Below are 14,287 nucleotides of genomic sequence, written 5' to 3' on the forward strand. Positions count from 1 at the left end.
ATGGAGATGGGGATAGGGTTTGGATCTTATCATACTCTTTCTTAGCCTGCTAATGGGCACCCCCCTTAGCTAGCTTTCCTCCACCACAGACAATACAGACTAATTGGCAAAGAGCGCTGTGACAGAGGCCAAGCCTCACTCTTGAGGTTTCAATTATAATTTAGAAGCAGGCCATGTGTTTTTTTTCACTTTATGCAGAAGAAAAATAATTTAAAAAACCCCACAAACCAACAAACAACAAATTAAAAAGTTGAAAGAAAAGTCTCAGTGTAGAACAGTGTCCATTACATAGAACTAGGACAAGTCTGTGGCAAGGGTAAATCTTTTTATTTGGCTAAGTAAAACCTAAAGAGGCTTCCTGGGACAGAAAATGAGAGAATTATTACTTGTCTCAAGAAATAAGGCAAAAAATTAAGCAGTGTATTGCCTCATGTGGTCTGTGGTGCTGGATGTAGATAATGAAAAATGATGAAAGAAAGAACTGGGAGAGCAAACATTCAGCCAGAGAAAGGCCTGGCTTAATCATAAATCTGACGTTCAAGACTGCAGCTAAGTTCAAAAGATGTAAGCTAAAGTTTAAGGATGAAAATGGTGATCTATAGCAAAATGCTGAAAAACACCCAGCTACCATAATAATTCTAAATGGACCAAAAAAGACCATGAGAGAAGGAAATCTGCTTTAGCCAAGACCAGGTATGGGAAGAGGAAGGCAAAGTCGGTTAACATCCAATCCTCTTAAGGGGAGATGATTGCTGACTTATCTGTCAAAAAAAAAACCCACAAAGAAAACAAACAAAAAATTCCAACAGAAAAAAACTACTGTGTGCACTATATTTAAAAAAAAATAAAATAAATTTTTCTTCTGTGTTCTCCCATCTTCTCTCCAGTCACTTACCCATATCAAGAGTCTCTGACATATGGCACAAGTTTCTACTCCTGGATGTTGCTCCACCAGCACTATGTAGAGCATGACACTGGATCTACTTTCTGCCACTATGACAAACACTTGTCATAAGGGAACCTCTGAAGTCCTCAGGTTTTAAACAAAACATTATCAATAATTAATAAAAGAAGCATTATTTCGCTTGTTACTCTTACCAACAAGAGTGCGTTTTCTTGTCCTGACTCCTCCACAGTCCCCATTACAGGGAGAAAATTTGGACCAGTTCGTAAACTGACAGTCATCTTGGCAGGGAATCTGGCACATCTGTGTTAAGGGTGGCAATGGACCAGAGTATTTAAGGCACTCACTGATGTCAGCCTGTCCTCCATCTTGTCCGCGACAAGTAATTGCTGGAAGCAAAAAGAGATGGAGTTTGATTTTTTTTTTTTTTATGAATGTCTCTATTCAATTAAGTTTACAATATTCTATCAGAAAATCACACTGAAAGCCCAGAATACCTATACAACTTAATATTTGCCCCCAGTTTTACCCTGAATGAATACATTCAACATTTCTCATTTAAGATTTTGTTTAAAATAATTTATCAGGATTTACCAGGAAGAAAAAACCTACAATGTCAATATTGTAAAGGTTGCACCATGTTATCCACACCCATTATACCACTTGGCACATTATCATTTCTCCTGATATCACTGACACAATCTACATCTCAGACATCAAAAAACTTGCAATATCATCTTAAGTAACTTAATTGTATAAGTTATAAAGTTTTATCAGCAGATTGAATTTTAGAAAGACGGATAGATTTAAGCTTTAGAAGCATATTTGAGTTCTGGATACCACTTAACCCTTTACAACAGTACTGCTGCCTGATGTTCCTCAGCAATTTCTGGTCTTGAAAATGGTTTGAAGAATACAGCATGTTTCCTAGGGAAGGATCATCAGCCAACAGGGGTGGAACTTGATAGAACAGCATAGACATTTCCTGAATAAAAGCTTCTTACTTAAGAAGAAAAACAAGTTCCTCAATGAAACATCAGGTCACACAAAAGCAAGGAGTTGGAACATATAAAGAATAGGGAGGGCAGTTTCATTAATATAAACAATCACAGAATGGTTAATGTTAAAGGACCACTGGAGGTCCCTGCTCAGTCAGGGTCCCCTAGGGCACATGGCACAGAATTGTGCCCAGAAAGCTCTTGAATACCTCCAGGGAAGGAGGCTCCACAATTTCTCTGGGTAATCTGTTCCAGGACTTCACCATGTTCAGGAGGAACTTTCCATGCCTCAGTTTCTGCCTGTTGCCTCTTGTCCTAAAACTTGGCACCATCAAGCAGAGCCTGGCTCCATCATCTTGACATCTTCCCTTCAAATGCCTACAGACATTGATATGATCCCCTCTCAGTCTTCTCAAGGGTGAACAAGCCCAGCTCTCTCAGCCTTTCCTCACGAGACAGATGCTCCAGTTCCTTAACCTTCATTGTCACCCTCAATGGTGTCCTGGATCTGCTCCAGGAGTTCCATATCTCTCTTATATTGAGGAACCCAGAACTGGATGCCAGATGCAGCCTTGCCAGGGCTGAGTAGGGGGCAGGATCATCTCCCTCAACCTGCCAGCAGTGCTCTTCCTAATGCACCCCAGGACACCACTGGCATTTTTGGCCACAAAGGGTGTTGCTGGGTCATGGAAAGCTCATTGTCCACTAGGACTCCCAGGCCATTTTCCACAGAGCTGCTCTCCAGGAGGTCAGACCTGGTGCATGGGGTTATTCCTCTCCAGGTGCAGGACCCTGCACTTGCCCTTGTTGAATATCAGATGATTCTTCTCTGGTCATCTCTCCTAATTGTCTGGATCCTTCTGAAGGGCTACACAGCCCTCTGGGGTATCAACCACTCATCCCAGTTTTGTATCACCAGCAAACTTTCTGAGGGGGCACTCTACCCCTTCATGAAAGTCAACAGTGCTCTACAATTGTTTCTCAAGTATTTTTTTAAACATGGTTGCTTATCTATTCTAAGCTCAGTAAACCTAACTTTAATTCCTTCCTCAAAACATCACAATACTTATTATACAGTAACAAGACAGGAAACTTCTAGTTGTTTGTTCACACAATAGAATTATATTTATGCTTCTTGGCATCTGACAGCACACAGTAGATGCGGTAGCTCGACTATAAAATAATTTGGGTCACCTATTGTTGCTGTAGCATTGCATCCAAATATTCTGTATTCATATGAAGAAACATAGTTTTTTAATTACACTCCATAATTTAAGCATAGCTCTTCAATTGTGCTGACAATAATTGTTTTATTAGCATGAATTAAAGAAAAATATTGAGTTCAACTCTTGGAGAAAAGGGGAGTACGCAATGCTTCAAAAGAGAAAACCGTCTAAAAGTGGGCAAGAAGAGTGGCAGGTGCCCATCTCTTCTCTGTGGTGACCACTGGAAGGGTGTGAGGGAATGGCCTGAGGCTGTGTCAGGGGGTGTAAGTTTAGATATTAGGAAAAGGTTCTTCACCCAGTTGAGCACTGGAACAGGCTTCCCAGGGAAGTGGCCACAGACCAAGCCTAACAGTTCAAAAAGCATTGGGACAACACTCTCAGGCACAGGGTGTGACTCTTGGCACTGTCCTGTGCAGGGCCAGGTGTTGGACATTGATGATCCTTGTCAGTCCCTTCCAACTGAGGATATTCTATGATTCTATAACTATTTCCTCCCGGAGGAAAATCAGAAACATAGTTAAGGAAACTTTTTTGTTAGATTGCTTAAGGTAATTGATCTAGTGACCTATGATTTTTTCAAAGAGCTTTTTAGTCTGACAGTTCTAAACTAAATTTCTGCCTCATGATGACTTAGGAAGCTGAACTTGATGACCCATGTGCTCCGTTTCAAGTCTGTGTGTCTACTAGAACATATCCAAAAGTCCCAAGAGAATGGTTTTTACCACGTGTCTACTGTAAAACACTGAAAGGGAGCGGAGTGTGTTTTTCCTGAGATACTGAGCAAACAACTTCCCTGATCCTTGACTGCCCTTTGGAGCAGGGCTGCCAACACTGTTTGTAATAGGGTCAGTACAGCATTAAGTTGTGCTTATTGGGGGACTGACCAGCTGCACACCGTCTAATACAATTATTCTGTCAAATCCTATTACTAATAGCGCAGTTTACAAGAGGAAATATTTTTTTCAGATATAATTACAGTGATTCAGTGAGGAAAATCAAATATCTAAAAATTGAAAATCCATACTGCCAGATTCCTAAGATTACACAAATATTTTGTAAAAACACAGGTCAAACTGCCATCTTCCAACACAAGCCTAGGCTATAGTTTTGGATTCTTGTGAGGTGCTCTTCTCTGCTAATAGTACACATCAAGATCCCTAAGGTAAAAACATAGTTCAGTCTTATCATGTGGAAATTCACAGAGGTCAAACCTAAATCCTCTGTCTTGAGTTTGGCCTTGCTATATGCACACATCAGCAAAACTAATTGCATTATCTTCACTGCATTCTCAGGGAGATACAGGCCACCGTTTTTAGCGGTGAAAACTATACCTAGACAATGGCTAAAAGACAGTAAACTAATTCATCAATAATAACTTTCTTCAAGAGTTTAATACTCATTTTTCATACTGCCTCTCCATCTAGCCCTTGGATAGGACAATAAACATTGTCCACCAAAGAACATTCTTTATTTCTAGCTAAATGGACATTTTCTAAAACCAATATTCACTCCCTCATCTTTCCTAGTTATAAAACATTACTCCATGAGCAGATATCCATTATGTCATAATTTTTTTCAGAGCCATATTAATGCATCTAATTTACATCAGGCAGACTCAGGTGAAAAGCTCCCCTGAGGATAACACTTTGGTTTTTTTTCCAGATTAACTGTCAGTTGTACCATGGCAATCAAAGCAGAAAAACTCTTCATTCTCAAGAATCTAAATGTTTCACCTTAATGACAACACATATTAGAGGACAGTATTGGCATACTAAATCAATTCCTGAATCTTAATTTCCGCAGTGCCTGTCCATAACTATTCATGCTACTTCTAGTTGACAAGACCTGGATGATTCGCTCTATATTCCATTTTCCTTTTGTTATTTTCCAGATTCAGGTATCAATGTGAAAGGTTTATACTTCTTATGACTGCTGAGAAGTGGGTATTTTTCCATTATCAGAAGCAGGGATTTTGACAACTGCATACATTCCATTAACACACTCTTTTGGCCAGCTAACTGTCTTGAAATCTGAAATGCTCTCACTGTTAGAACAGTTACTTTTTCCACTCACGAGCTAATCTGGGCAAACTCATCCCCTGCCTCTTTGATCAACCTATGGTTGTTTCAGTAGAGGTTGTTGAGATCAACAATTTATGCACTATACAGAGAAGTGTCTTCAACTACCTAAAGCTATACTGTACCAGGCTAATTATTTTGCTTATACAACCACATTGTATTTATTACAGACATTAGCAGTAAGTGGAAAGAGCATGGTTCCTCCTTTACTGAATTAAACACAGTAATTATTAAGTGAAAACATAAAACATGAGTACAGGTGATAGAAAAATCAAATTTAACATGGAAACCATTCACTTATAAAATTGTTCTGGTATTTAACAACTATTAACTCCCAGAAGAAAGGTGTGAAATAAATAGCAGTCTAAATTTTATAGACAAGGGACTTTGATGTAATTAAAACTTTATCAGATAGCATTGTTTCCACCAAGTCCCCACAGGACTACAGGCTCATATGTTTCTTGTTGGCATAATGAAACACTGAGACTTTATTTTAGCAAGTCATGTCATGTGTGAGTTTATATAAAAACCTTTCCAGTGCTACCATCATTAGCATACTTCACTGACAGTTCACTGAGGTGTGAGATTCAGTGGTTCCTATACCTAAAAATTTCATTATAAATGAAGGTTCTCGATTGTCCCTTCTTTTAAAACACACTTGTAATGTATTTTTTTTCAATTGCTAAGCATTTTTAACAACAAAAATATTATTTTTCAATTCTAGAAAGCAAGAACTATTTCAGCACACTAACTTTTGTTATGCCTTCTATCCATGTTCTCTAAGCTATGATTTCATCTATGTTTATTTCTTCCTTTGTGAGACACAGCAGAGTAGACACAGTGTGACAAAATATTCCTGCCACAAAGTACCTTAAGAAGGAACATATTGTGAAAATACAAGACCGAGTGCTCTTTATGCTCCAAAGACAACAACGACGTATTTCGGCCAAATAAAGTTGTTCAAATTAAAAATTAGGTTCTCATGTAAACTGCTTTTGAGCAGTTATTTTTACTTATGACTCCTGAAGTTGATCACTGTACTTTGCAGTGACTAAGATACAAACCAGGCAATAGAGCACTCTCATCTCAATGACATTAAAATAGTAGTTTATAGCTCCATGAAGAGCAGCACTCCATGATTTTGACTTCTTTCCTGTTCTTTCAATGAGGGCGTAAAACAACCATGACAGCAAAGTCCCCTGCCTCCATAAGTGATGCACGGAGAGGGAGGCCGCTGTCCCTGTTTAGCTATGAAGTGAGAAAAGAGCTTTTGACCACTGGCTCTGCCTTTGAGTCTCACAGGCAAGCCTGCAAGGCTCCTCTGTGTGCCCACGGCCATCCTGGGAAGCTTTCCTCCATTCCTCAGTCTTTCAAATAACTACACACACCCTGTGAATGAAGCATAGTGAAAGCTCAAGACCAGATCTTTAATAATGGCCAGTTCCCAGTGACATCAAGCACAGCTATTCAGGTATTTTCTCAGACAGCCAGGTTACTTTAACTTCTGTTTAAATTTACAAATAACCTTCCTCTTGCTATTACAGAATATGCTGACATATTTCACAATTTTCATCCCATTTCTCCTACAAAACTCTGAGGAATATTCATGGTGGCAAGGACTGCAGGCTGTGCATCCTTCTGTAAATCTCTTTTTGGTCACTGGGATGGCCCTTACCATGTGCATCCATCCATATACAGAATGATGTAAAACTGCATGTTAGTACAGTTTGGGCACTCAAGTTTCTCACCTGCTACACGTCCTCTTCACTACCACTGGGATGCATCCCAACAAGCCCATTTAAATTTGCAGGAGCTACTGGCAAAACAAGTCTTATTAACTTTTTTAGGTTTTCCTATACAATTCAAAAGGGATTTGAGCTGTTCTTCTAAGTTCCTTCACAAGTCACTGAAGCTGAGATTTACTAACACAGATTTAAGATATGAGCATAGCATAATGCATACCTGCCTAAGTTGTTCACAATTTCAAATTTAGTAGCTTGGGTTTACATTTATTCTCTTGTCTAGTTTTTGGCTGGTGGTTGTTGTCATATTTTTGTTTTGTTGGAGGCGGGAAAAGGATATTTTGTGTTTGCCATCACCGTGCCTCTCTCTCCTGGATTTCAGGTGACTCATCAATACATCTGGTCAAATAATCTTTTTAGTTGAGAAACAGCTTATGAAAACAAACATAAATGTTGTTGCAGTCAAATATGGATTTTTTTTTTTTTCTGTATTTCCTTTTCTTGTTGGGTAGGGTCAAAAGGAAGTTTCAAACTCCTTGCAGATGCACACAGATCATCTCCTCTTGAGGGTTTTGAGCAAAAGACAGAAGTCTTAAGTTGCAGGTCTGTAATACATTCCTGCCCTGCTTACCTAGTGTTAAAAAAGCATTTTATCAGTGGAACAAATTCAGATTTTCCTTCCTAATAGGAATTTAATACAATTGTCATGATCACCAGCCTTCTTCAAATAAAGTTCATGACTATAGCAATGAATTTGCTGCTCAGTATTAAATGCTATTTTACTGTGCTTAGGATTAGATATAAATAATCACTCATTATTTGCATGAATAGCTAAAAAATGTTTTTTAAAAATACTTCTAAAGAAAACTCCTTTTTAAAAACAAAACCCAGAAACCACCAAACCCTTTTATTCTTTTTCCACTGCATTGGCCCAAGTTAGTTTTATGACATTCATTTAACTTGACATGATTTGTAACAAAACCTTCATTTTACAAGACAGATAGAAACAAAGCTGTCTTTAACAATGAATCACAATTCTAAACTTTATGATTCACCCAAGTATCTCCTTTGCCAAAAATGACGAAATGTGATAAAAAAGCTGAAGAATGGAAGTGTAAATAGTAAAGCTGTGATATAAAGCAAGGCGTGCATATGCTCTAGTTACTCACAGATGCCTAAGATCAGACATCTAACCAGACATTTTTAATGATTTCTAACTGCTATTTTTTCCTTCAGATTTAATTATCTTTCAAACTAAAATATTAACAGTAGCGGACTATTTTGTTCAAAATAAACTGCTAATGAATGCATGGTCAGATGTGCCTTTTCCCTGGTGTACATTCCTATACTTTCTCATTTAACACATTTGCTGATAATCTGTGTGTTACAGTGTATGTGCATGGGCAATCAGATCAGAAATAGGATAATCTGATAGCAATGGCAACATCCCCTCGCAGTGAAAAAGAGGAACTCATAACTCTTTTCACATTAAGAATGGAATTACTTGCTCTAATGAGTATCAACACAAAATGAAAGGGCAATGCATGGGAAACCAAATGGCAGAGATTACTTCTATAAGATTATTGTTTCTCTTTGTCATCAAAAGCAAATTGGCACAAACAGAGGGATGAATGTGTGATGTCTGCATCCATGAGCACCAGAAACTTGAAAGAAAACTCTTTCTCAACTGGAAAAAAAAAAATGCTGGTATGTTAATAGTTTTCACAGTATGGCAATATTTGTACGTAATTCACCAACGAACAGTTAAATGTACTGATCAAAATAGATGTATTACAGTAGCAATCATAAATGCAGCACCAGAATGTTATACCAAATGGATTTCATATTTCAGTCTTTAGCATTTTGCGATGTGGGGGTAGTTAAAAGGAGTTGCACAGTAGCAACTCAGTCTTTTCTACATCTACATCACAAAATAGCTGTTAAAGAAATTATTTATAGTACAATTTTTTTTTTTATTGACATTATTATGCAAAGTTTTCCACAGCCTCTAGAAATTTAACTTAGGAGTAGCCAAGTGTGGAGGCTGGAGGGAGCCAAGAATTAACAGGGACAGGAGATAAAACCTCTTCTGGAATATTCCTTCAGAAATTAGTGAAATCTTTCTAATACTACCCAGGACAGAGCTCAGTCAGGCAGATGTTTGCTTTCAGGTCAGCCTCATTTCAGTGAGACCTTGCATGAAATCAGCTCTTGCGCAGCAGGCCAAACAAAATAATGTGTATCACTAAAAATTCACACATGTCTATTTTGATGGCAGAATTTGAAAAGTAAGAGGGGATAGGGAATCTGCTGATGACTTGTGTAGGAGACAAATTATATTATCGAATAAAATATACTGTTCATGTTCAAAATGCAATCTTCTGAGGTGTGAAGTAAAAAAAAAGAATTTAAGCTGATAATCTCTAGAATTAGAGAAGTGTGTTTTCCAAAGTGAAATTTACTTTTTTTATTTATGTCAATCTAAGGAAAAGTTGTACTACTCTGTTTAGCTCCCACAGATTATAATTTTACATTACTGAGTACTAAAGTAAAAGATATGCTCAACACATTGCGATGTATTACAACATTGAGACACAATACATAATAGACCTGAGTTGGAAACTTACATTTTATGAAAATTTACATCACTTACATTAATGGGAAAAAATATTGGGCAAAATCCCCTCTGTCTTTAATGCCTATAACTTTCACCACTGCAACAGCCTAAACAAAATTTAGATTCATATTTTGATATCTGGACTGAGGTACAAATACACTTTTGTTTTCTAACTCGAGTAATTTGTTCTGTGAATTCTACAATGGAATGTATACATGGAATAGACCTGACAAAAAGAGTAGTAAACAAAAATCTTCCTTTCTAACAATTGATCTCAGAAACATTGACAGAATTCTATCAAAACCACCAGCTTTCTTCAGGCTTAGCAGCTCCAGGGGTTCATAATTAAGGATTACTCGTCCTACCACTTGACCACATTACACTAGAGAGATACTTCCATTTCATCTGCTTGTAGGAACAAGATTACTGCTTGAATACATCATCTTTCACAAGATCAAACTCTGTGTAGTACCAAAGGGAAATTTTGCCAGTCTGTTTAAACAGATTTGAAAGCTACATGGCCATTAATTTCAAAATCATGTATTATTCTATATATGTGTGCCTTGTACATGATTGGAATTAAATTTAAGAAAATAAAAAGAAACTCTCGTGACACAAAAGAATAATAAAATCCAATCTGCATGCACTATTATTAGGTATCTTTATTAAGTGACTTTGAGACAAAGTCAAGAGATTTAGATACTACCATGCAAGCACAGAAGACAACACTTTTTACTATCTGAATTCCTGCCATCAAAGACAGAAATCTTATTTTCTCAGTGTGTAATCTGAATGTATCCTCCAGAGCTGCTAGAAATAGATTTCATTGTGACAGACCTTTGAAATAATTACCACAGCCAGAAGTCTTTTGTATTAGCAGGCAATGCCTTAAGGTTTCATTTTGTGGTAAGCTCTAAATTGATCTCCTGTGACACTTTCTGAGTAAGTTGTAGGAGCTACTAGCTTAAGATTTACTCCATAACTTTTTAAGCATACCATGACCTCCTTTAATACTGCAAGGAAGTTAATGACCTGAACATTTCACTTCTGCAGTTAGCAATGTCCTTCCTCAGCAATGGCACAATCTTCTGAGCCAATAGTGCTTTAACAAATAGAAGTTTGCACTCAGAAACAACAAAGGAGAAAAACCTTCCTGGAATTCAAGGTTGACCAGTAGTTCAAAGCAATTCAATTACTGTAACACAGTAAATAGGAACTGTATATATTCTCCTATTGAATGTATTTAATGCACCTAAAAAAACCTATCCTGGCTATATTTAACAGAGTCACACATACAAAACTCTGTTAAAGGCACAAAATTCTCTATGAACACAAATGACAGCAAAGCTGGATTTGGATGCAAAAATTATTTGCTATTTAATGGGAATGGTGCAAAAATATCTGGATCACTGGGCTCAAAGGGTCAGTGGTTTTGAAGTCTAACCAGCAGCTGGTAAAGATTGTTTCACCTCAGTGGTTAATTCCCGGCACAGTTCTGTTTAGTCTCTTTAACAACCTGTACAGAAAGCATGCTCAGCAAGTTTGAGGACAATGGCAGTCTGAGCAATCAGTACATGCCTTTGGAAGGATTGCCATTCAAAGGACCTTGACAAGCTGGAGAAATGGGCTGGTGCTGAACTTCAACAGCATAAATGCAAAGTCTTGCATCTCTCATGCTCCCATTGCTCTCTGTAACTACTTCAATTTGAGAGTATAGAGAAGAAATATCCAAAATGTTCTTGGAGATAAGCAGTGAAAGGATAATGGGTCACACACACAAATTGCATCAGGGAGCAGGTGCCAGAAGAGGCTGTAGGATCTCCACACTGGCAGAGACCCCAAACATACTGAGACATGGTCCTGAGCACTTTCAGTATTTTCCTTTGCTGATGCACATAAAGATAGATTAAATTAATGTTAGCTTGCAAGGACTAAAATGCAAGGCATTTCCCACACCAGTGTAACTATAGATTTCTGAGGAATAAATGACAGAAACAAAGGGTCCAACCTCTTGCTTGTAGCCCAGGTCCACAAGTCTCCTGTGCTCCCGGACTGTCTTGGCGCACGTACCATGGTACCAGCTGGCACCTGCGCCATTTGTGTGTCTTCCACCTGAAATGAGAGGGGGAGAAATCCATCTAAAGCTTGTAACATCAAACCTCAGGCAGCACAAGTGATAGTACTATAAACCACCATAAGCTGCTGCTTTTTCTTACTAACTGGTCACAGGCAATTCATGAAAGAACAGTACCTAAACTTATCCATATTCTGTTAACAATTTTTTTCTTTTAGGATGAGGCCACTAAGAACACATGGGAGAAAGGAGGTAGTAAAGGTAGAAAGAAAAAAGAGAGAGAAGAAACATGAAGGAAAAGTAGCTGCAGGAAAGTATTGGGACAGTGGCCTTGAGTGATTGCAAAGGTGCCTCAGGAAATTCCTTGAATCTTGGGTTGCTGAGTGGCAGCACCTTACAAATATGGAGCCAGCCAAGGAAACCAACACAATGGGTCCACCATAACAAAAATAAAACTGAAACAAAAAACTTGAAACAAATAATCAATAACAAATGCAATATTGCGCTGATTAAATTATTCTATCATTAGTATAAAATGCTATGCAACTTTTACAGAGTTCCCTGCTAGTGCTACAGAATACTCCTGCCCTTAAATATAACATATCCAGGCATGTCTATTTGTTATCACAGCTCTAAAATAATCCACAGTTGTCCACAGCTCCAGCCATCAGAAGTTTGCATGTTTTAAAGTATTTCAATGTTTTGCACCTCAAGTTTCATTCCAATCTGCCTCTGTGGGACAGCAACTAAGGCATGAGCCAGCTGAGTGTGTGAGTCCATCTGCCACAGCATGTGTGCAGGTCAGAAAGATGCTAAAGGAAATATATGGAACATGTGTTTAGTATTAGTTCATGCCATGAAATATAAATGACCCCATCTACCACTCTCTAGCAACTCTTCTTTCTTATGCTCAGCACATTATCATGCAGCTCAGATACTGAATATGCTAAAGAGATGAGAAGCAGCCAGCATTTTAAAAGATAAAACTCTGACTCTCATTTTAACCATAAAAAGTTCTTGAGCTCTATTTCTCTGATGTTTAGAGTACTGATTTTGGTAGCTTCCCAATGCTCTTTTCAATCTTTTTATATCTTTTAGTTGCATAAAGTGTGATCTCCTAATGAATTTTCAGTGATAATTCATATGAGCTGATGAAAGCAACACATTTCTTTAATCTCAATTTCTTTCAGTAATCTAAGCTTAAATTCTATTTGTACCTTTGCAAAAGATAGTAGTTTCATGGGAATTATTATTCATAAAACAAAACAAATTTTTTTTATAATTTTGTCAAGTAAACCTAACGACATCAGAATTTTCTAAACTTTGTTTCCATCAAGAACAAGATCTTGTTGTATGTCTAGACCTTCCCACACACTCAGATAAATATGACAGAACTACCCAAACATTTTCTTAAGCAAGAATGGTTCCACCTTCTGGAATAGTCCTCAACATTCTGTGGTGAAGATCAGGGCAATGCAGAGGACACAGGGCATATGGGGGATATCTTCAGCTCTGGACTGTCTCAGGGCTTACAGGAACAGAAAAATGAAGGATATAGTAGATTGAACAGTGTGGCACCAGTAATCAGCTCTCCTTAACATATAAGCTTGCAGTTCAGTTAGCACTTTGGATATTTTAGAAATATTTGTTTTAAATGTTTAGAATGTCAAAACACTTTCTAGGAAAAATTTATTCTGGAAAGTAATTGTTATTTGTTGCAATGTTCTTTCAAAGGAACTGGAACAAAATTAAGCAGTGATTCCCTGTGGGCCCAACTGAGTTTACATATCTGTTGTGAAACCTTGGTTCAGATATGTATCCTATTTTTCTAAATAGCTCACGCTAGAAAAATAACTACTGCTAAGAAATGGAATTCAGCAAACTCTAGAGGTAGTACAAATTTAAAAATAATGTCTGAGCTGTTTCTGGTTGATTGTCTCACATACCTGTAGCTATGACAGACAGGAGAAGCTTCACATTCCCTTTCCTCAAACAAAGAGTCTGGGCACTCCCGACCACCATTGGCAGGGAGCTGGATGATGACTCGGTGACGGGACTGCTTCCTTACTGTGACACCCCCTGCAAAGAATAGAATGGCTGGTTTCTACTGCTGCTGCTTAGGGTTTAATCTAATTAGGGTGAAAACAAGGTTTTTGAACCAACTGCCATAATATTGACGTGCTATTTTGCCCATAAGCAGAGAAATTAAGCCTAATAGAAAAAACACTTCAATTTCAGCTCAAGGCCAGAAAGCAGAACTAAACAGAAAGCAATACCAGCAATACTGAACAAATGAACAGGCAGCTGAAATTAATAAACAGTTCAAAAGAACAAAAAATTAAACCAGCTCAGTTAGCTGAGTTAGCTACATTTTACAGTTTGAAGGTGTAAGCTTGCCCTAATCATTTGCATGTAGAACCAGAAATAGAAATATCACTCTAGAATTCCTTTACAGTTTGCAGTTTTTAATTATTACAGTCATCCATTATTAATGATAAACAGTAAATAGTTCCTGTAGGAATTTTGATTTCAGTCATCTTCAGGTATCGGTTCTTCAGGCAGAAAATGAAGAGAAAAGCTGCAGATCTGTATTAGTTCCACAGCAATGCCTATGTTAGGTAAAAATCTTGGAGGGTTTTTATTTTTTT

General features: G+C 37.7%; 1 protein-coding gene across 1 annotated transcript in view; it reads right to left on the bottom strand.

The window, feature by feature from the left end:
- Positions 1-14,287, bottom strand: part of THSD7A (thrombospondin type 1 domain containing 7A) — a 267,244-nt gene that overhangs the window by 44,245 nt on the left and 208,712 nt on the right. The window contains exons 14-16 of the mRNA XM_058833159.1: positions 13,586-13,718; positions 11,574-11,677; positions 1,099-1,293 (exon numbers count right to left, since the gene is read on the bottom strand). Of these exons, the coding sequence (XP_058689142.1) occupies positions 1,099-1,293; positions 11,574-11,677; positions 13,586-13,718 (432 nt within the window). The remainder of the gene's footprint in view (positions 1-1,098; positions 1,294-11,573; positions 11,678-13,585; positions 13,719-14,287) is intronic.

Source organism: Poecile atricapillus, chromosome 2 (assembly GCF_030490865.1).
Source record: "Poecile atricapillus isolate bPoeAtr1 chromosome 2, bPoeAtr1.hap1, whole genome shotgun sequence".
In the NCBI taxonomy this organism is placed as follows: domain Eukaryota; kingdom Metazoa; phylum Chordata; class Aves; order Passeriformes; family Paridae; genus Poecile; species Poecile atricapillus.